Below are 23,145 nucleotides of genomic sequence, written 5' to 3'. Positions count from 1 at the left end.
GTATTATTCTTATAACTTGTGTTTTGTCGATCATCTGACATACACAGGTATTTAAGTGAAAGTGTGATGATAGCCAAATGGTTGGCCCTGCTTCTTATATCAGAATAGTGGGTGGGGTCTAGCTCAAACAAGGTGTTTGAGCACCTTTTAAAGGTTGTACTCATGGATGTTTAATTTAAAACAGAAAACAGCCTTTTAAGTGAGTGTTAAGATTGATTTTGAAAAACAAAAAAAAATTACTCTAGCAAGTACATTATGTATTCCAAACAGGACCACAACGATGATGGGGGGAAACAAAGATACTAATTGTGAAAATTGCAGTTTTATTTTTCAAAGTAAAAAAAATATCAAGTTGCATTTGACAGCAATTATATAAGTGTTTTGTAGCTTGTTACTACAGAGTGAGACTGACCGATTTGTTGTGATGTGCAATGTATTACCATTTAAGTCCTGCAGATTTTGATGTGATCAAAGAGACAGCATGAAACAAAAGTGCAACAAGAGAACAGAACAATAGAGTAACTCCTTAAAAACAACACACCACACTACAGCCCCGTTAAAATACTAGACCATGCGCTTCACTTCAGAAACAACCAAAAGCGTCAACAGTGTTGAGCCTACAGCAGAAAAGCACTAACTGTACGCTTACGCTTACTGTAGACTCTGGTGGTTTAAAAACATAAAAAGCCAGCGTCCTGTGGCACAAATGACTGGATGTACTGGTAGTGTTTTTTTGGTAGAGTCCAATCTAGTCCTGCCTTCCTTCCACAGTGTGCAGAGAGACAGAAGAAAAAGGTGTCAATAATCCAAGTCTATGATCAGGAAGGCAATGTGTGTGGTTTTTATTGTGAATTTGGACAGCATTCTTCCTTCAAATTAATTGTGTGCTTCTAACGTTTAAGTTAGTTTAGTGAGCAACCTTTCCCTGCTAGGTTAGGTATGGTTAACCTATGCGGTATTAATGTTCCACCTACAAATAGGAGAATCCAGCATCACTGTTTAAACAGGCCTACTTTTGGCCTACTTGTGTACCAACCAATCAGCGTCCGTTATTATCAGCCACACCCCCAATTAAAACCCAAAAGTTTTGTCCTACTTATCTAGAACAATGCCCAACTTCAGCTCATAGACATGTGACGGAAGCCAACATAGCCGACTTCCATTGTTGCCCGGGTGGACTGAGCCCACCCTTCAGTTTGATTGGCCTATGGTCCTTGTCCCTCCCCCAAGAGATTTATTTTGTTGTTTGGTTTGCTGTTTTTCGCTCAAATGTTTCTCTTCACATATACAATTCCCTCATCATCCTTTACCCAATGTAAAATGGAATGGTGTATACCGTAATATATATTGTGAGGAGATAACCAAAATAGTGAATGGACAAAAAAGACGGTGAAAAAAGTAAAAAAAAAAAAAAAGGTAGAAAATACTTTATATCCAAAATAAAATATGTGGGAAGGTTTACCTTTTATTAAAGGTACTTCATTTAAGTTGGCGTTTAATAACTTTATATAATTTGGATGCTGAAGCTACCTATTTTGGGATGTGGCCCACGCCATTGCTCTGGGCAAACAAGCCTCAACATGCACATTCAGCAGAAATCTTCCTGAAAATAAAATAAAGAATACGTACCCATTTAGTGTGGTTCATCGGTGAAACCTAGGTGAGGGTTTCTATGTAGTGACCCAACAAGCGACTTTCCTGATGGACAGACACTACTGCCATACATACATTGACTTTTTTCCCGTTTCCTATTGTTAAGCATGTTTGCTTTAATGCGTTTTATCGATGCACCTTTTCATGTTATCCCATCACAATAACCCAGCAAAAGAAGAAAAAAACGTGGCAGTGAATCCCAAACTCACTGCCTTCACTCACCCCTCCCCACTGCAAATGTACCACGATTCAGTCACGCAGAATCAACAACAGGAACGCTTGGTTTTTTAACTGGTTTAGCACTGTCGTCCACTAGGGTCCGTCCAGACTTCTACTCCAAGTACCGTTTTGGCTTCAGAGGTTTTCAATATACAAGTCCGTTGGCGTGAAGACAGTGAAACCGTTTGCATCATGTATGAATGGTTTAGTGTCCTTCCTTAGGGGGTTGCTGAATGGGCCCCTCAGGGCTGTTCCCCTGACTCTGGCCCCCCCGACACAGTTCTGTCAGGATCCTCTTTTTTGCATTGGAGAGAGCCAGGGTGGGTTAGGGGTTCGGCATAGGGGTGGTCCCCAAAGGGCCCCACAATCTCTACGGGGTCCGGGGGCTCCTGTTTGCATTCGACCAGCGTTGGTGTCTGGGTGTCCTTGCTCGCCCGTGGACCTAGACCCGTGGAGAGAGAGGAACGAGGGGCTCAGATAAGCAACTGGGCGTTCTGATTGGTCGATTGCCAGAATGATTAATTCAACCCCAAAGCGAGTCAAACAACGCAGCAGTCCAATCTGACTAATTTTCTGTACGTTTGTTTGGCTATGTCATAGTCCAAAAAATATATTGATATATTTTTTTTTTTTTACTTAAAAAAATAAAAAAGTTACTAACATAGTAACTCATGTATTTAGTATGATGAAAAAGTCCAATGCCTTGATTATCTTTTTTAGAACATACATTATATATTTTTTGCAATTTTGTGTGGAAAACATGGTTGAAAAGGCTAATCAGCCTATCAACAAACAGCTTAGAGTGGACTTATCATCAGGCAAGCAGCAGAGGGGTAAGAAACACAAATCACTAATCAACCCAATCCCCTGCTCCTCTACCCGTTAAGAAGAAGCAGTGGACGCCATTTGTCCTCCACATCTCAAGTGAGAAGCAGTACCTTGGCTGGTCTGACCGTGCGGTATGACCAGGTTGTGTTTGACCGCCTTGAGGTGAGAGCTGTCGAAGCCCAGCAGCACGCGGAGCCCGCGCCGCCGACAGTCCTCCCGGCACCTCCTCCTCTTGGAGCTGAAGATGGACGTCACCTCCGGCTGGCTCAGCTTCAGCCGGAGGACCAGGAACTAACGGGGGGGGGGAACCCAGAGACGGTCGTCATGACGAGCAGGATGACGTTCAAGTTATACCAGTTTATGTTTGCAAACGACGAGGCAATGCCACACAGACACACAGACACACACACACCTCTATTTCCTTGCGTGTAGGGTAGGGCGTCTTGTGGAAGTATTTGTTCAGGAAGAGTTTCCTCTCTGACAGGGGTCTCTGTGCTAAGCCGGCGGGGATCTCCGTCGGGGAGTCGACGTAGGGCTCAGGACCGGGCGGGGCCTCCAAGCCCTCCCTACAGCGGGAGACACAGCAGTCAGGTCCTGGGCTCGATGCAGTTAAGCTTTTTTTATAAAAAGGACAATTTAACTGACGACTAACAAACAAAGGTAATAGGGTCGCTAGATTATGGAAAAAAAAAATCATAATCCCGATTAATTCTGTCAATATTGAAATCACGATTATTCATATCATTATTTTTGAGGTTGAAAACACAACGCATTTATTTCGCATTTCTCTTATAAAAACGCTTTGCCATTCCTATAAAACATTTAATAAATAAAATAAACATACAAAAAAAGAAAAAAAAGAAAAAGATTTGTTTCGGCCCGAAAATCCAAGTCACCGCCAACGTTTGATCACCCGCCCGGCCCTTAAAGGTACAGTACCTGGCCGCGGCCACGCCCCTTCGGGAGGCCGCCCTGCCGCCGGCGGAGGCGGGGTCGGGGTTGAGACGCCGCTCCGCCTCCTTGGCGCTGTGGGGCGCGCAGCGGCAGCGCTGCACGTGGATGGAGATGGTGCGCGCGCTGGACGGCTCCATGTACACGCCCAGGCAGTACACGCACTTGAAGGCGGGCGTCTTGAGGATGGCGTGGATGGCGTGCATGACGTGGTGCCGCCGCCGCAGATGCTGCACGTCGGCCGCCGGGCCCCGGGGCCGCAGGTCCGTGCAGAAGGGGCAGGAGGGCTGGCCGTTGGCCGGCGTCCCGGGGGCCTTGGTGAGCCTCTCCGTCAGCTGGAGGTGCATGACCTGGGGGGGGGGGGGTATAGTGCTGTATTTATTTATACAGCACTATTCATACACAAGGGTAGGGCTGGGCGATACGGCCTAAAAATAAAATCTGTTTTATTTCAAACCAAACCCGATTATAGATTTTAAATCGATTTCTTTTTTCGATCCACCCAATGCCGGGACGATGAAGACCCCCCGCCGCCGCCGCCGGCACCACCCACCTCCAGGTCCGTGTCCTTGTGCACCAGCGCCAGGTGCAGCTCCGGGCAGCCCAGCAGGTCCTTGGGCACCTTGAGGCTGACGATGGGCTTCGGGGACAGCAGGCGGCTGTCCTTGGTCACCAGCAGCCGGTGGTTCTTCCACAGCTGGTCGCGGTTGACGGCGGCGGCCAGGCCGTGGGCCTCGTCACAGTGGCTCACCAGCTGGCGGAAGGTGTAGAACACCAGAGGGCACAGGAGGCACTTCATGCCGTGGAGGAGATGCAGATGCAGCCCTTGGTCGGGGAAGACACTCTTACAGAGCAGGCACTCCAGGACACCGGACGCACTCCACGTCTGCACACGCCGGGGGGAGGAGGAGACGGGGTTAAGGGTTGGGTTGATTTACAGGGGTTTGACATCAGCAGGGAGACCATAATTTCCAACCTAGAGTTTTGTTTTTTTGTAGTTCAAGACATTGTTCATGTTAGGTTTGTAAAGGAACGTTAGTTTTGTTTCATGAATGGATCTTTTAGCATTTATATATTGCCATCTTAAACAAGACTATTTACAAGCAAAGCATTGGTGCCTCAAAGTTTGACGTGCGAGCTACAGAATAGCCTACTGGCCTGGTTTGGAATGGGGCCGACACAATGTGTGATGCGAAGCGAATGGAGGATCGTGGACCATTGCAACCATAATACAGGGAAACTTGCATCGCAACTTTAAAATCGACATAAAGGGATTCCATGTTGGTGTTCCGCATGTTAAATCATCAATGAAATGATCAAATCAATCTTGTAAAACATTGATCATGCAAACCTCGGACGGCCTTTGTGGAATGACAAAGAACAAATAGAAAAATCAATGCCCTTACCACAAACTGACTCTTCGCCCCCAGTGCCTGGCCCTTGGGGGACGACACAGTGCCCCGATTGGACCTTAACCGCGGCAGAACGGTGTTGGCTTTTGGGACCCCCGTGGGTGTGGACCCCTCCGTCCGCTGGGTCTGCGCTGTGCTGAGGTTGGCCTTAGGGACGGACGGCGCAGTTGCCTTCCCCGTGGGCGCGGACACAGCCGCCCGCTTGGCCGGAACCGGACCGGGATTGGCTCGCGGGACGGGCGGCGACGACGACGGTACCTTCCCTGTGGGGGAGGAGAGCGCCGCCCTGTTGGTCTGCGCCGCGCTGGGGTTGGCCTGTGCGACGGGCGGCGCTTGTGGAGGAACGTTGACCAACACCGGGGGCTTGGCCACGCCGGACTGAACAGGGACGGCCATCTGCACGGCGGCCAGGGTGTAGGTGGGCATGCCGTTGACCTGGGAAAGGGCATGGAAATCCTCAGTTTGCACTCTGGTGCTGTTCCCGTGCCTCAAAAGGTCACATATTATACCACCGGGTGTGAGCGTGATTAGCCTCTACAAGCCATCTTGAAAGGCAGCCTCTTCTGACATCACAAGTGGGCGTGTCCACCTAGATGTGTGCTGGATAGAGCAGTCTACCAGTGCACAGTAGCAAACGTTGCTCATCTATCCGTTATACATCTAGGTGGACACGAGGGCTGGGTAAATTGATCGATTCATCAATGCACTGCAATTTATTTGTTCTCGATTCAATTTCGATTCAGAATTTTTTGAAATAGATTATTTCCATAAAAAATTTAAATAAAAGAAACATACTCGGTCATTGTAATCTAGAAGCGAGTATGCCTAAATGTACATGCCCTTTTACATTTGTCCATATTATGATTATTAATTTTATGCTGCAAGATTAGGTCAGGAACAATACTACAAAATGGTGTATTTCCTTTTTGCTAGTTAAAGTGGAAATGAAGCACTGAGAACTGTGTCAATTTTTTGTTTGTTTTTTCATTTTTGGAAACACATGGATTTTCATCAATACTGAAATTCAAGTAGTTTCACCGTAAAATGACATGTTTATAACGACTTTCGCCTCTAGGGTGCAGCCATGTTTTAAAAACGCAGGCGCTACGTCATCAGAATGGTTGGCTCTTTAAAATAAACATGTCGGATATTGGAAGAACAGGGGGGTCCTTTTGTATTGCCCCTGGCTGTTCAAACAAATTTTATCGGTTAACCTCTTAAGACCCGGCAGTATTTTGGTTTTTTTCGCCTATACACATACCCAAATGGAAAAGCTTATAACACAGTAACCCTAAGTCCTAGATGGATGTATGATACTTCATTTGAAAGCTGACAAGCTCTAGTTTCTGTAGATATGTATTTGGCATGTATCATACACACAACCTAAATGACATCAGTTCAGACATGGCTCTAAAGCAATTTTTTTTGTCTTCGAAAATAATAGGTCATAATTGAACTACAATAACTAGGATGTGCTTTATATGTAAGGCATATGGCAATATGCCAAATACCTTCTACATCATGCCAACTACACCTGGAAGAAATTTTGGAGTTCTAGGCCTAAACCTTGGGGAGGTAATGGAGTTTTTATGGTGTGTTGTCACTGGCGGCACAAACCTCTCCAAAATGTCTCCAAATGGCCAAATTGTGCCAAATGCATTTACTCTACTTCTGTGACACTGGAAACATTACTGAAGCATTTTGGTGACTATAAAACCTTTCTCCGTGATTCAAAACTAAAATTCTTTCACACATTCATATTGAGATATTGGCCATATCATGAAAATATGACAAGAACTAAATATGAACAATATATGCGCAAAATATGCGCAAAGTGAGTTGTCTGCCGTGTTGACGCAGCTTTATATCTCGGCTCATACGTATCACAGCTGGACACGCCTAGCAGCGTTGGAAAGGTAAACTCATTGGCTAGAAGCCCAAGTGATTGACATATCAATAGCCAATACGCTGTCCCTATACTAAAGCCGCGTAACAAAGTAAACAAAGCCCATTGGCCCTTCGAACTGGGAGCGCTCCATCTACTTCACGGGCTGTACCGGAGTGAAAACTGAACAGAAAAAGACGGGGACACTTTTATTTTGTAGCCAGCAAAGTGATGAAAACAAGCATATCCAACAACTGCATGCTGGAGCTAGAGAAAATATCGATACGGCTGCGAACGTCTGTATGTTAGTTGACGAACAAAGTTTGGAGATGGTAAACAAATGGACTTTACACGACGATATTCACAAGCTGGAATAATTTTATGAAAAACCATTTGGATGCTTTTGATCAGTGGATTCTCACGGACAATTGGAATATAAATAATTGAGGAATGGACACATATTACGGTTCTCAGATTGCTTCAAAGGTAGGGAGTCACTGTTTTCTGGCATTTCCGGTTTACCATGCTGGTTAATATCAATATTAAAGGTTTTGTGCTCATGATTTGTAAAAAAAAAAAACCGGATGAATAAATTGTGGAGATTCTACCCTTTCTAACGATGTATAGAATGTCTGTAATGATGAAAGTTGAAGCGGGTTATGTCGCTGCGTAGTGGAAACATGTGGTCAACAAACACAAATCGCCCACCGGTGGGCGAATGGGTCTTAGGAGAGCGGTAGAATAGTTCATTTCCATGTAATTCCCGTCAAGAAGCCTGAAGTGCTCCGAAGATGGTTAGCTGCATTGAAACGCCTCAGCCCCCCAATGGGACCAGGGCAGAGAGTATGTAGCGACCACTTTATAGAGGCTGATTACATCGAAGAGGGAGCTTTTTCTGAAGATGGGAGATTTGTTCGCCGTCCCACCAATCGCCTGAAGCCAGATGCTGTGCCAACTATTTTTAATTTTAGTGGATATAGTGCTGGAGACACGGACATACCCGTCAGATCGGACCCGGGCGCTGCTCTTATGTGCAGCGAAAGAGCGCAGAAACGTGCTTGCCAGGCAGAGGAACGAGAGGTACACTTAGCTTCTACTACTAGAGAAACAGATAAATTATTACAAGTACACTCACTGTTTGAAGATTGTCTTGTTTGCAGACTAGCTCGCTCCATGCTCTTGATAATTTCTAATCCATCGCCAAAATAATCCATTGTTATCGGAAATAATCCATTTGCAAACACCGTCGGTTGCACTATTTTCGCATATTCACGTGCACACCCAAATGGCACGACAATTACTTGTATCATGAAATTAACGAACTGTAAGGCAGCGTGGAGCCCAGCTGCTGCACCCGTGTACTTTACTTTTCTTATCTTATATTATAATAATTATTATATATATATAAAAAATATAATATATAATGTGCAATTTATATAAATATCTTACACTGCATTACTACAGGTTCATTTCATGGCAGCAGACACTCTCCATGTCAGTGGACATAGGGACACAAACCCCACACAAGCACCACCGATTGTTTCCTGTGCGCTCAGATACATCTCTCTCTCCCTCATCTATTTCTCCTCCATAGTCAGGCTCTGTTGGGGGCACTAAAACTCCGACTTCTCTTACTGGCTCAAAGCATAGGCAATTGGATGCCTGCCTTCATTGGTGGGTCTATCCCATTCGTCCATATCCATTTTGTTGAGGCAGTAAGCTACCTGTGAGGCAATGAGCCGCTATGTAAACAACATAGAATGTTAATACCAACCATTCTCGTGACGTCATCGTATTCTGAAAACAGATGGCGGCGCACAGGCTGAAAACATTGTAATTAATGCAACGTGTTTGTGCTTCATTCTGAATAACGGGACATATTTCCGACTTTATTTGTATTTATGGTATATTTAAATATTTAACTAGTGCTATAGACATGTTTTATTTGATTGCTTCCTTTCCACTTTAAAGCCCAATGAAATGGTTAATTAATTTTGAAATTGTTAATACTAAATAATATTTAGGTATTTTTGTCATCTGCACGTATTATTGAACCGATATCGAAGAAATTGGATCAATATCAAATCGAAATCGAATTGAATTTTGAGGTACCTGGCAATACCCAGCCCTAGTGGACACGCAAAACGGCTTCTAACGGCTCACTCTAATCACACTCGCACCTGGTTGTATAAACGTCAAATTTAAGAGGTTGAATGTGTTCAATCTAGGCAAGGCAAGGCAAGGCAAGGCAACTTTATTTATATAGCACTTTTCATACACAAGGCAGACTCAAAGTGCTTCACATATAAACATTGTCATACAATAAAATAAAATAATAGATAAGTAAAAGAAAAACATATGCAAAGAAATGGTTAAAATAGAAAAAGGCATTTTAGTATTAAAATAGAAAATAAAGGCAAAATCTACAGTGAATTGGACCACAGTTTTGTTTATGGGTGTAGTTGCATGGCCTACCTTGTTGCCAGTGGGTATGAGCCTCACAGACTGGGAGGACTGCAAGGACAGACCTTGGTTCAACATCAGGGACTGGCCAGGGCCCATCTGGAGGAGCAATGAGTCAGTAATACTTATTTTAACGTGAACGGCATTCACAAAAGGCAACGAAAACATGATATCGAGTGAGCCAAATGCAAGCACAGGCTCTTGTCTAGTTTAAAAAGTGCTGAAAAAGTGCTCTTGTTAATAAAGTGTAATGTTGTAATTATAAAGCATTTAGGGGTGGGGTCTTCAAAAGTGACCGTCAAATAAGTATGGAAAAAAAATACTCTTATGCAGGCATACTCTTCTATGCCTGCAGCTCTATATAGAACTATACTATACACTACAATACAGTTCTATGTTATGCCGTTAACATAATGGGGAAGAAGATGAGATGATCCCGGATGATCCGAAGTTTCCTCCATGCCTCATTTAAACTGCACAAAAAGAAAGGAACAACAGTAAAGAACAGGGGTGGGGCGTTCTCACCTTGTTGGCGGTGGCTATGAAGCCCAGTGTTGGGTGCGAGGAAAGAAGCGTCCCCCCTTGCTGTTGGGACTGTATAGACAACCCTTGGTTCAACATCATGGGACGAACAGAACCCACCTGGGAACAACAAGAGGAGTCAATTAAACCACATGAGGTTTCCTTTTAAAGGGGCTGATATCATGCTTTTTCGACTTTTCCCTTTGCTTTAGACCGTTATACGACATATGTGTACATGTTTAACGTCTGCTAAGCTAGAAAAGTCAAAGTCAGAGCCAGGGGGAGTGTTCGTGCATGAAACAGTGCAGAAGTCACGCCTCTCGGCTACCCGCAATGTTTACAACTTCTCGGGGGTCTGAATTAATTGTCACACTCAAAGCATTCAACCAATCACAACAGAGTGAGCGTGCTGACCTATCACAGCAGTCGGGAGGGGGGCCTTAAAGCAACACGATACAAAACAAGTCTTTTGAAAGACGCTGAAATTGGTTTGCAGAAATGAACGGTGTGAGGATAATAAGGGGTATTTTTTAACATACAGCCATGTAACCCTATTCTAGTAATCACAAATACAATTATTTATATGGTATGGGATCTTTAAGACATTAGAAGGAATAGGTCATAATTAGATATTATCGGCCGATATTAGGCATTTTCCAAACTATCGGTATCGGGCGATTAATTCATATTTTAAAAAATATATATATCATTTTTTTTGGGGTTATTGTGTATTTATTCAAAGGAATTTGAGTTTCATATCTTAAGTTTGTATTTTTGGACATTTTGTTTATCAGAACTTAAATAAATGTTGATTTTGACTTTTCTGTTCTGACAATAAAATAAAGTTTATTTTTAAACTGCATCACCTTATTATTTTAGTGAGGACCCAAAAATAACCAATGTTAGGAAAATCTGTTTATGTTTTGTTACACGTTTCTGGAATTCTTTTTTAAATATATCGGCCGATATATCGGATTTTTAAATCACCAAATATTTGTGAACCTGAATGGATTCGAACGTAATAAGAACGTTGTACTAACCTGGCCTCCGATCAGCAGCGACTGGTTGGGCGCCATGGCAGCAAAGGAGTTGGTATTGCTGGGGGCGAGGACCACGGACGGGCCCAGGGTCTTCCCCTGGGTCAGCACCATGGCCTGGCCTCCTGCCGCCTTCCCGTCAGACAGGAGGGTCTGAGGGGCGCTGGCGCCTGCCGTGGTGGCTTTCCCCTGCGTTAGAACCATCTGCTGGCCCGATGAGGTGGTCACCTGTTCCCACAACAACAATACAGCAGGCGCACAATTAGAAGAACTCTGTGGACAACAAATAGATATAAAACATTCCTAGGAAAGAGCCTAGCCCTGCAATACTTTGGTTACATCAGGAACCTAACCTCACAGAAGTAACTCAAACAGGAGGGCCATCTACAGAGCACGCAAATAGATAGATAGATCGATCCTTTTAATAATCCTTTACAATAAATGACAGTGCCACTGCAGCTTCAAGACAGACATAACACCACACACTTCCTCAGATAGCTTCCATACCTAAAAAAGTGCAAAGTTATTTTTGTGCATTGTAAAACTTTATAGCAGCTGGTATACAAGACTTTGTGTATCTATCAGTCAAATGCTTGAATAGGTGAGACACCTCACAGTCATTTAACTCTTAGCAGCAGACGCCACCCAAATCTTAGTTTTCTAGACTGGTTAAGAGCAGTTGAGGAGAAAAACATTCTCAGTTGCGTAGACGAATAAAGCTATAAAAAAAGGTAGTGGTGAAGAACAAACAAATGCCCCCACCTGCATCTCTATCTGGCCCCCCCGTCCCTGGCTGAAGAGCAGCGGTTGGCCCGGAGAACCGACAGAGCCCATCTTCGTCCCCAGGTTGAGGGTGAGACCCGCGGGCAGCAGCACCTGCTGGGTCTGGCCTGGGCTGGAGCCCGTCATCGTCATGGTCAAAGGAATCTGGCGCACAGGGCAGGACAAACAGACACATTTACATTTAGCAGACGCTTTTATCCAAAGCTTCTAGTAGCTACTCATGTCAGAAGTAAGAGACAACAATATATCTGTCGGTACGGTAAGGATGTTCATAGAAACAAGTGCCAAGCACTAACAATCACTAGGTTAACCCATTCCCGTCTACAAAAAAGATAGCTAGGATAAGACGCAATGCTAAGTACTTTTTTAAAGTGCCAGAACTTGTGCTGCTATCCATTTGGATGTACGAAGTGGTAAAGTAGCAAATCTCCCAGCTTTCTTGCTACATTTCACTGAGGCACGCCCCCTTTTGGTCGTAGTATCTCGTCGCTTACAAAATAGAGCGAGCAGAGCTGTACAACTTGCAAAGAAGATGGCTGCGTCCATAGTTTATGGGGGTTGAGATGTATTTTCATTGCTGCTTTAATCCGGTCACCAATTTATGCATTGCACGACCATGCAATAAGTGCGTACATTAAGTGCCAGGACGTATACCATACAATAAGTGCAACAGAGAGTTGTCTTTAGGAGAGCTAAGGAGGAGAATGGCCGCTGAGGGGGTAGGGGGGGAGGCTGTGCAGAGTCCAGGTGAACTCAAACTAGATGTGTGACTGATAGATGAGCAAGATTTGCTACAGTCCACTGGGTAGGCTGGTAGACTGATCTATCCAGCACACATCTAGGTGGACACGCCCACGTGTGTGATGCCACTAAAACACAGAAAAAGGCAGATTTCCAAAGGGCTTGTAATAGGTAATATCGAATTTTATCGCGATTTCGGTTTAGCGTCAAACGATCACAAAATTAACATAATCGAGTTTTTCGATATATATATATTTTTTTATTATTAATGTTTTATAGAAAGTGCAGAAAAGCTGGATACATATCAGGATATTATTTTAGATTGAAACATTTTATTTTTGACCGTTAAGGCGAAATTTCAAAGTTCTCGGTTGCAACGCTTTTTTTGGGAGAGACCTGCTGAATAAATACAACCTGTTTTCAAACCCAAAAATAATCGTTTGAATAATCGTGATTTCAATATTGACCAATATAATCGTGATCATGATTTTTCCCATAATCGGTCAGCCCTAGCTTGTAATGGCTAATCAGACTCACACCTGGTGGCATAACACCCCTTAAAAAAGCCCACCATAGAACACAAACAAGGGGAGCCCCCACCGGGTGGGGTGCCTACCTGGTTGCCCTGCGCTCCCGACGACATCACGAAGCTGACGGGTTTGTTCGAACACGACGGCTGGCCGGGGGCGGCACGCACCGCAACGCCGGACGCCGCTTTCTGATTGGCCACCAGAACCTGGGGCGCCCCGCCGCCGGCCGAGCACACCAGAGAGGTGGGCTGGGAGTGAGAGGCCACCAGGACCGCCTTCTTTGGGGGCGCAGACTTCCCGTTGACGGGGGGGAGGTTCATGCCTTTGGCAACCAGCGAGACCACCTGCTGGAGGGCCCGGGGAGCCAGGTGGGGCAGCTCTGAAGCCTGGGGCAGGAGAGGGGTAAGCAGGGGCAGAAGTCTTAATGCCAAAACTGTTAAACAGAAAAAATAAAAAAATAAGACAGAACTGTTCAGCCTTTGGACAATTCCTGTTTCATGTTTTATGTTTTGAGCTTTATGTTTATGTGCCCTTTTATCTATTTACATACGTATATTTGGTTACACATATGGTTTTGCACTTATTTTTATGCTTTTATATCTAATGTTTTTCATGTAAATCAAATGTTTTTTTATATAACTGCATCTTTCACTTCCTTTTATCTTTGCTAAGCACATGGAGTTGTCGTTCTGTGGGCTATACAAAATAAACTTGACTTGACTTAATGATATGGAAGGAGTCTCTGTTGCATGGATGGATGGATGGATGGATGAATGAATGAATGAATGAATGAATGTATGCATGCCCTCGATTTCCTCGAGAACCGTTCATCCGATCGACTCCACACTGGGCGGGTGTATTGCTGAGGACCCAAGGAAGTGGGTCAGGGGTTGATGTGGAACGAGTGCGCCGCTCCATTACTCCTCACAATAAGAGATTCAAATGAGGCCATGGAGGCGTTTAATCTCCTGCTTCTGTCTGGTGTGTTCATCTTCATGCCATTATATTTATTATAGGAAGTGGATCAACAGAATTTTGCAGTGAAAACATATATACAGAAGGAATATTACTTTTTAGTTTCCTAATTGATCCTTTCATGTTATTTGGACCATCGAAAGCTAAAATCGTAGTTTAGAAGCTAACACAATTGACAATAATTTGCATCACAATGTCTAAATGTATTTAAACCTCTTCATCACGTGTATAGTCAGGAGCAACTACTGGCCTACCGAGTAAATCAACATCAAAATACAACTCTTTTAATCCGTTTTTTTTTCTATAATGTTAATATTACAATTCCAAACATGTCTGAAGTTATCGGTAGGGGATGTGACGATTCACTCCGCTCACGATTCAATACGATACACAATATTTGGTTCACGATTCGATATTATAAGGATATTTTGAACAAAACTTGAATGAGGAAAATGTATGACTGAAAAAATATTCTCGTTTATATTAAACACACAAAATAAGCAAAAAAATGCCATTTGCCTTATGTTCCCATTTCTTATGAAATTTTAAAGAAGATGTGTTATATTAACATGGTATAGACCAGGGGTCTCAAACTCGCGGCCCGGGGGCCAACCGAGGCCCGCGGGATGAAATATTGTGGCCCCCTACTTGACATTAATGTTTAATGTTAGTGCGGCCTGCGCGTTGTTGTCAAACGCACATTTTTGCTGTGACGCTTGCCACACTTTATCACTTGTGATAGGATGACCAGATGTCCCGGTTTTGCCGGGACAGTCCCAATTTTGAGTTACTCGTCCTGAGTCCCGACAAAAGCCAAAGGACGCTAAAATGTCCCGTTTCCACCAACCACTATGAAATGTCCCCTGTTGTCAGCGATTACATAGCCAATGTGATCTAATTATATCCCGATCATTAAATTAGATTCGGTCAGTTGTGCTACATTTTTTTGTCGAATACTTGATGTGGCCCAGCCTGACCCGGACTCTACCTCAAGCGGCCCCTAGGTAAATTGAGTTTGAGACCCCTGGTATAGACTAATCATCTTGTCATAATGGCAATAAACATAACGTTTTTTCTTAGTCTATTAATTAAGTGCAAACCTAAGTCCATAAATAAAGTATGAAAAGGAAAAAACATATACATTATACCGCTGACCATTTTTTCGTCTGAACGACGCATTTCGTCACGCTTTGATAACGGGATATTTCGTGGCACGAAAATATCGTCACACCCCTTTTAATCAGTCACTCCCTTTAGTACCTTACTGCCGGCGGGGGCGATCTTGGCCACGCTGCAGTGCTCCACCAGCAGGGGCTTGATGTGGGCCTGGAGCTCCTGGTGCTTGGTCGAGCTCAGCAGGTGGTACAGGAGGTGCTCCGAGGTCTCCGCCGGCATCTTGCACACGCAGCAGGAAAACTTGGACTGTTTTACCGTGGTCCAAGTTTCATTGCTGCCTGGGCTTTCTGGGAGGGAAAGGACAAGATAACAAAAGGATGTCAGTTGAAAGATGTAAAACACTGTGATAAGACAGTGTTGCGACAAAGGCAGAGTTTGTGCCGCACGGATGAGTTTTTAATAACCTCGGGGTCATTGGGAATAGGTAATGTAACAGTTTTACATTGTATATCACACATAATGTAAAAATCGTTTTACATTGTGTGATATAATAATGTAAAATGAGTAAATACATATAGTAAATACATACATATAATGTAAATACATATGGGTATATGTATTTATACCCATATATTTATTGTTTTGTTGTTGTTTTGTCACTGTGAACGTGGGCATCACGTGGGCATTACGCCCACGTTCACAGTGATGTTTCACGGTCTAAACAACAGTATCTCTCCTGCTCCCACCAGCTCTTTCCAAACGAGCCCTCCCCATTACTGGATTACCTGCTCAGGTAGGCAGTAAGCGTGGGCGGAGTCAAGAGGGAGACAACATCAGTACCCGCATCCCCAGCCACACCCCGTGACACACAGTCAGGCCTCACGTCAATATTGAAATCCCGATTAATCAAATTATTATTTTTGAGTTTGAAAACAGGATGCATTTATTCAGCGTTTCTGCCCCAAAAAGCAGTGTGTAACTGAGAACTTTTCCCTTAAAAAATATTTTAAAAAACGTTCAAATGGAAAATTTTGAAATAGAAAATAGTGTACAAAATATGTATCCAGCTGTTCTTGCAATTTCTATAAAGCATTTAATGAATAAAAAATAAATACAAAAAGATTTACATATATAAATAAATTGTTTCAACTCGATTATGCTAGTTTGGAGATTGTTTGACGCAAAAAACGAGAACGTGGTCAAAATGCGATTAACTGCACAGCCCCATGAGATGTGGCTACCGTTTGGCGCAGGCTTGGCCCTCTTCTTCAGAGTGGTGACCTGGCAGCTGTAGTAGCGCTGCAGCAGGGCCTTGCAGTGAGTGAGCAGGACGTGTTTCCTCATCACGTACAGCAGGCTGTCATGATAACCGCAGGCGGCACACGAGTACTTATCGCCGCCCGGACCCACCGTGGTGACACGCACGCCGGCCTGACGGAGCACATTCACAAAATACACATCAGATGGGACAAACACACACAGTTGGGGATGGCTGTGTCAATGCAACATTTGGAAATGCTTTGCTATAAGGCTTTTTCCTTTCATGGGAGTCTTTTTATTATGAGTTAGAAATAAAAATTGTTCAGGCCGGCTGCACGAGAAATAGGAAGTCAGGCACTGCTCTAAACAGCATCATGCCATTATTGTATAATGGCATGATGGCATAATAATTGGCATGATGGCATAATAATTAATTTTTAAGCAATAATGGTGGCTGATTGCTGTAATAGACTAATAGATGAACTATGACAAGAGTAAATTAATTACTTTGAAATTTCAAAATATTAATTCAAGATTACAATTTATGAGACACCGGCCAAGTTAGGCATTTAAAAATGGGCGACCCTAACCTAATATTCCACGTGAAACAGCCCACCTGTGTAACAGAGACCGGCATTCTCGCCAGGGTCTTGGTGACTTTGTTGCCCGTGTTGCCGTTGCTGCTGCCCGCCGGCGCCGCCTGTGGCTGCGTGTGGAACAGCTTGGCGTGTTTCGAGAGGAGGTCGGGCCGGCATATGTAGGCGCACGCGGGGCACGGCGAGAGGGAGGCCAGGTCCCCCTCCTCGTCGTGGCATCGCTGGACGTGGTTCCGGAAGGTCTGCCAGGAGCGACAGGAGAACCAGCAGAGGGAGCAGCACAGGGGCTGGGTACGGTAGCACCACTGGAGCAGCGGGGAGCGGGGTACACGACATGGGATAAGAGTCAGTGGAACTGAACGGAGAGCCCTTTGATTATTCACTGAACGGTATCGAATTAGTTTAAAGGGGATATATTATACCACCAGGTGTGAGTGTGATTAGTGTCACAAGTAGGCGTGTCCACCTAGATGTGTGCTGGAAAGATGAGCGTCGTTTGCTACAGTCCACTCGGTAGGCTGGGAGACTGATCTATCCAGCGTGAATCTGGGTGGACACGCCCACTTGAGATGTCAGAAGAGGCAGATTTTCAAAACAGCTTGTAACGGCTAATTACACTCACACCTGGTGGTATAATATGTCACCTTTAAAGTAGACATTAGATTCAATAAAACAGAATGGATATTACTATGATGATTCCATTACTTTTAGGTAGATGAAATAGGATAAGATTCTATAGAAGTGAATGGTGTTTCTTTGATTAGTCTATAATATTGCGATATTGATTTTTGCTCACCTTTTTCCTCTTGGTCTGGTAACAGTCTGTGAGGTCGTTCCATTCTGTCTTCTCATAGCACTGCTCACCATTGTCACCACTCTTATCCTCCTGGGGAAGTATAGAAGACAATTGTAGAGGGAGCAAAACTGTTTGGAAGAAAATGGCAATATCCATCTTTACAATCGGCCCATCCAAAATCAGGGTGTCCGTGGCAACAGGGTAACCACAGATGTCCCCGTTTCCCTGGCAACATCCTCTAGCCCCTCCTGGTGGGGCTCCTGAGACGACTACGGGCCTAAGAGGAGGTAGAATCCCTCCGGTGTATCTTGTATCTGCCCCGGGGCTCATCTGAGTCGACTGAGGCTCCTTTAGGGAAGCCTAACATAAGCCTGCATCACTTCCATCCCCATAACCATCCCCCTTTCAGAAGGGAGTCGTGTGCGGTGACGTGCTTCCGGAGGTGCACTCATGTGTAGATGTGTTTTACATTTTTTTTACATAATTGTTCAATAATTTGCAAACGTCTTCATTCAGTTGTTACAAACAAAGGTTTGTATTTTATGTGAGGAACCTACCTTTAGGAAGTCTTGGCAAGAATCCAGTCCTATGTCAGTCAGTATTTCTTTGACTCTCTTCCTGGAAGTTCTGATTCTGTCGAGCCTCTGAACTGGAACCTGGTACATATCTGTATGGAAAGAGATGCCATAGCAGTGGGCACATCTGGCCTGTTTCAACAGGCTCCCGAGACAGTGTCTCCACCACTTTCAATGGTGAGATGTTATGGTTTCAAACAATGTGCAACAGACATTGAAGATTTGTATAGGGTTATGGGTACTATTTTGTAGATCCGTTAATCAAAATGATTTACGAAAACTAAATTCAATGCAAGTTTCAGCAAGAGACCAGATGTTAGAGAAAACCGGTTTAGTATTAGCCTAGAAATCTAGACGCCCCTAGCGGCAGCAAATTCAATTTGCAGCCAGGGCGGTCTCGCCTTCTGTCGTCGTTTTTCGGTGCTGGAAACAGAAAATGTGTCAAGCCAATCAGATCGTGAGGGGCGGAATTGAGCCGAATGACGACAGAGCTGCGACGGTTCCGTGTTAGAGGTAAACAATAATGGCTGCTGCTGCTGGCGAACAGCTGTCTTTCGACTCGGCTTTGGCCGCGACTCTTCAAGACTTGAAGTTATCATTTTCTTTGAGAAATGAACAAAGAACTGCACTGAAGTCTTTCCTGGAAAAGAAAGATATATTCGGAGTTTTGCCGACCGGATACGGTAAACGTTTCGTCGTTGGTCTCCATTCTCTCAATCCACCATTCACAACACTTCCCCATGGAAATTTCCGTCGCCCTGACTACGTCACCTTCTTCGTTGCTCTGATTGGTTGTAGCGCTATCCTATTGCGTGCAGAGGGAACTTGAAAGACAACCGTTTATCCCGCCCACACTGCCACCGTACGAGACCAGACCCAATATCTTTCCGATATGGGTCTGGCTTGCCAGGCTAGGTTAGTATAGTGAATTGAGAATATTTCTGAATATAGATGTTGGATTTGAATTGTATTGCTTCTGTTCAAATGTTATAATTGATAGAGGTTTGGAGACTGTTTTAGTCTAATGCCGCTTTTCCACTGCATGGTACCAGCTCGACTCAGCTCGCATTTTTTGCGTTTCCACCGCGAAAACATGGTATCTGGTACCTGAAGTGGCTGCTTTTTTTAGTACCGCCTCGCTCTAGGTTCCAAGCGAGCTGAGCCGATGCTAAAAGGTGACGTCGGCAGACGGCCGGCCACTGATTGGCCAGAGAGTGTGACGAAGTCACGAGAGCGACATGGCAACCATGCTGGTAACAGCCATAGCAGCGCCGCAGCCAACATATTCCACTTCTTCAACATGCCAGCTAATAATAGTAATGTTATCGATGTCCTCCATTGTTGTTATGTGGGTTCTGTCCATGTGTGGGTTGCGTAGGAGTTGTTTGCGTCGCGTACAAAAATACGTCACGGCCCTTTCGCACAGCCGACCCCGCCCACGTCCAGGAGGTACTATTTGCGGTGGAAAAGGACCCGTGCTGCTACCGTGTCGAGTCGTGTGGAGTCGAGCTACATGTGCGGTGGAAAAGCGGCATAAGAGTCTGCAGATGTTCGTTGTTATGTTGATTGATACTTTCTTCTTTAGGGGACCGCTATGAGGAATGATAACTTAAAATAACTTATTTATTATTACATTACCTATTCCCAATGACAAAGACCTTAATCTGACATCAGAGGAAACACTTTAACCCAAATTGAATAACCGTTCCAAAAATCAGCAATAACCATTTAAAAGAGGTGTGGAACCTTCTATATAACCTACACATAACTTAAGGTCTCAGAAGTCTATATTTTAAAGGGTTTTCAGTGATGGGTTCAACCATATGTCTGCTTGCTAGCATAGCTAGCTAGCTAGCCACCTAAACATACTCAACATAGGCCTGGGCGATATGGCCTAAAAAATAATTCCCTGATTTTTTCACAAAAAATCAGATTTCCGATTTAAATCGATTTACATAAACAGGCATTATGGGACGCCCTGCCATTGTAAACAGTGTAACCTGTAACATAATATAAAATATATAAAATATAGAGAAAGAGTAGTAACAGGAGAAGAATGAGAAAAACACACACGCAGCTCTTTCCTTCACTCGTCGTCTGTATTGAATGAGGAAGAGGAGTGCGATCATAGTGCGATCCCCTACTGGAGCCCCGAGGCATTACCAACAGATCGACGACTTGTTAAACCACACAGATATATTTCAAATTAATTATGTTTACCTCAAAATAGATTATACATGTATGAATAAATTGTTGCATACAACTTGTCACACTCGCCACACTGTCATGTTTGTGCATCACTTTGGTAATTGCGCGCTCTGTGCGGGGGGAGGGTAGCCTGGTTCTACCAGACTCTCGTACTTCATTTCATTTCATTTGTACAGAGAGTACTGAAGGGAAATTCAAATTGAGCGGAAGTACTTAGGCGGGCGGATCCAGGCTAGGGGGAGGGCTGAGCCCATTCCGAACTACGGGAGCTGAGAGGGAGGCGTTGGCGGATGTTGAAGAGAAAACCGATTTTCATTTAAACAAGTCGACGTGAGCTACACACTCGAGTTAATCGATAACATCAGTTTATCGCCTATCCCTAACTCAACAGAGAAAAAATCAGAAAATTGTGAATTGTTTGCAAGTCTGGAACGTACAGGAACATTTTAGTCCTTCACTCCTGAAGTCAGAAGCAGAAGTTCTAATATGTTTATCTGCAATGATGTGCTGAATCAGATTTCGCCTTGCAGTTGTTTTCAGATACTTCAAAAGTTGTGTTTGAGTTGAAGAAAAACAAAAAATATTCCATAATGTTTCTAAAAAGCTGCTTCTGATCCACCCTGATTATAGCGTAGAACGATAACGACAAGGCCAATGTTTAGCTGCAGGACTCCTGGAACAGAATTTGATTAGTATAGCCCTCCTAGCTGTGGTCAGACCATGAAGAATTGATGATTGGTAATAGTTTGCCGTTTTTCTTTTGTTTTAAGTATCATTTATCATCATGTTATTTTTTGGTCATTATTGTTATGCACCTTTAGATAATTGAAGGTCTGGCACCTTTATACAGTAGGTCTGTATTAATATTAAAAAACTCTTAATAATAATAGCGTTAAATATCATTAATTAAAGCATTGTACATTGCCATGAGGTGCCAGGATACGCCACCTACAATAGTATTTTGTAAACGATCAGACAGACATTAGCATCGCTAATTTAAAAAAACAGCATGCAGGTGGCTAGCATTTTCTGTTTAGCATTTACTGGGTTGTCCCTTTGACTGTTGTCACAGTGTATATATTCGTCTTTATTCTTTAAGAGCCAAAGTTTCGATTTAAAGTCTGTCCAGTATCTGCATAGCTCTGCTAGCTAACCAAGCTGGGGGCTGCATTGTGACTGTGGTCCCGATCTCAAGGTTTCTTCCGTTTCTCAAGAAATCACAAATGAGTCTCGTATTACACTGAGCCTCGGCTCTTTGTTTAGAGAAGCCCTCACGACATCACATCAGCGGACCAGAAGCAGCTCTATGCTGATCATCAAGAGGTGCATCAGTCACACATTTCCATTTACACACACACACACACACACGCACGCACGCTTCTAACTTCTTATCACACAACCTCAATAGAAATCCACCAAAATGCTTTGTGTGACTTAGAGCATATATCATGCTAATTCATAAGTGTCTATAAACACTACAGCAATAAACACACAGCTCTGATTCAAACCCATCCTCTGACAAGCTCTAAATCCCCTCAAACGAAAAGGACCCTGTCAGGGAACATCTCAACTTCTGACTCCTGCTTCACTTTCCTCCATCCTCAGATCAGGGCTCTTGGGGGCGTGCCGGTGGGGGGGGCAATCTTAATATATATTGTGAGCTTAACAATTGCGTTCGGTGTAGTCACACACTCATGTCACACAAATAAACACTTTTCGTGAGCAGGTTACTAGCTTTTGATCGTGGCATTGTCATACACACATCACCGTTTGTGTCAACACAAGCTTTACCTCCACCCGGCAGAACAAACGCAGCTACCTGGGGCTAGCCTGATCTTCACTAAACCAGATCTGAACCCGGGTCCTCCTGGGGCTAAACGTGGATATTATGTCGCTGGATAACGAGCATGAAACTACAACGGCTGATCAGTCGGGCGGACCTACGAGCTAGCGAGCGTAGCCGAATAGCGCCGAGTGCCATTCAACACAACTTTGCACCCGGTTCCCGGTACAAAGTATGGTAGGTTAGTGCGTAACATGACGGTCTCGGAGACAAGAAGCGGGTTGTCCGTCGCCCACCTGGTCGTGCGTGTTGATGTCTCACTGTCTGGAGGAGGCTGGAGGGCAGCGCTACTTGTACCGGGGCCGGCGTGCCCGTGCGTCCTCCTTCACCAATCCGGCGCGAGGGCTAGGACTTCGGCGTCACTCGGGCGCGCTCACGAAATTGTTACCCGAACAGATGCAGGTCCCCGGAAGCCACTTCTCTTATCATTACTACCGCTAATCTGCCTTGTATAGACGCGCTGCATCGAACTTAACTTATTCGAATACTAACCATGCCCCCCTTTTTGTTCATTCCTGCCAATAACACAACTCTATTGCGAGGGAACATGGCGGACAGGAAGTGGGGAAGTGACGTCAGAGTCATTGCCTAGACTGTCTGGTTAAGAGACCAATCAGAGGCTTGGGGGCTGGTTTCAAAGGGAGATTGACACCGGTGATGAGCAAGTTTGAAACATCCAGGTGTGATGGAGGCAGCACACCTGTTGCACCAACATCTGCCAACACAACACCTGTACAGATGTGTCACCATGG

The 23,145-nt window shown here is 44.3% G+C and overlaps 1 protein-coding gene across 2 annotated transcripts; it reads right to left on the bottom strand.

Annotated features, from left to right (window-relative positions):
* Window positions 1–302: 302 nt before the first annotated feature.
* Window positions 303–22,972, bottom strand: adnp2a (ADNP homeobox 2a). Of its 2 annotated transcripts, none has more exons than XM_030369563.1 (17): window positions 22,630–22,972; window positions 18,325–18,434; window positions 17,768–17,857; window positions 16,992–17,276; window positions 16,357–16,546; window positions 15,260–15,462; window positions 13,111–13,410; window positions 11,733–11,897; window positions 10,974–11,198; window positions 9,937–10,053; window positions 9,424–9,510; window positions 5,058–5,498; window positions 4,205–4,537; window positions 3,640–4,001; window positions 3,113–3,266; window positions 2,811–2,991; window positions 303–2,320 (listed from the first exon to the last, which is right to left on the bottom strand). In XM_030369563.1, the coding sequence occupies exons 2-17, from the start codon at window positions 18,430–18,432 to the stop codon at window positions 2,115–2,117; spliced, it is 3,447 nt and encodes a 1,148-aa protein (XP_030225423.1). In that variant the 5' UTR covers window positions 18,433–18,434; window positions 22,630–22,972; the 3' UTR covers window positions 303–2,114. The 2 variants fall into 2 exon arrangements, with proteins under 2 accessions (XP_030225423.1, XP_030225424.1); XM_030369564.1 differs by having other exon boundaries at window positions 303–2,314.
* Window positions 22,973–23,145: the final 173 nt, after the last annotated feature.

This window comes from Gadus morhua, chromosome 11 (assembly GCF_902167405.1).
Source record: "Gadus morhua chromosome 11, gadMor3.0, whole genome shotgun sequence".
In the NCBI taxonomy this organism is placed as follows: domain Eukaryota; kingdom Metazoa; phylum Chordata; class Actinopteri; order Gadiformes; family Gadidae; genus Gadus; species Gadus morhua.
Note: the sequence above shows the minus strand (reverse complement) of the source record. Positions and strands in the feature narration are given on the sequence as shown.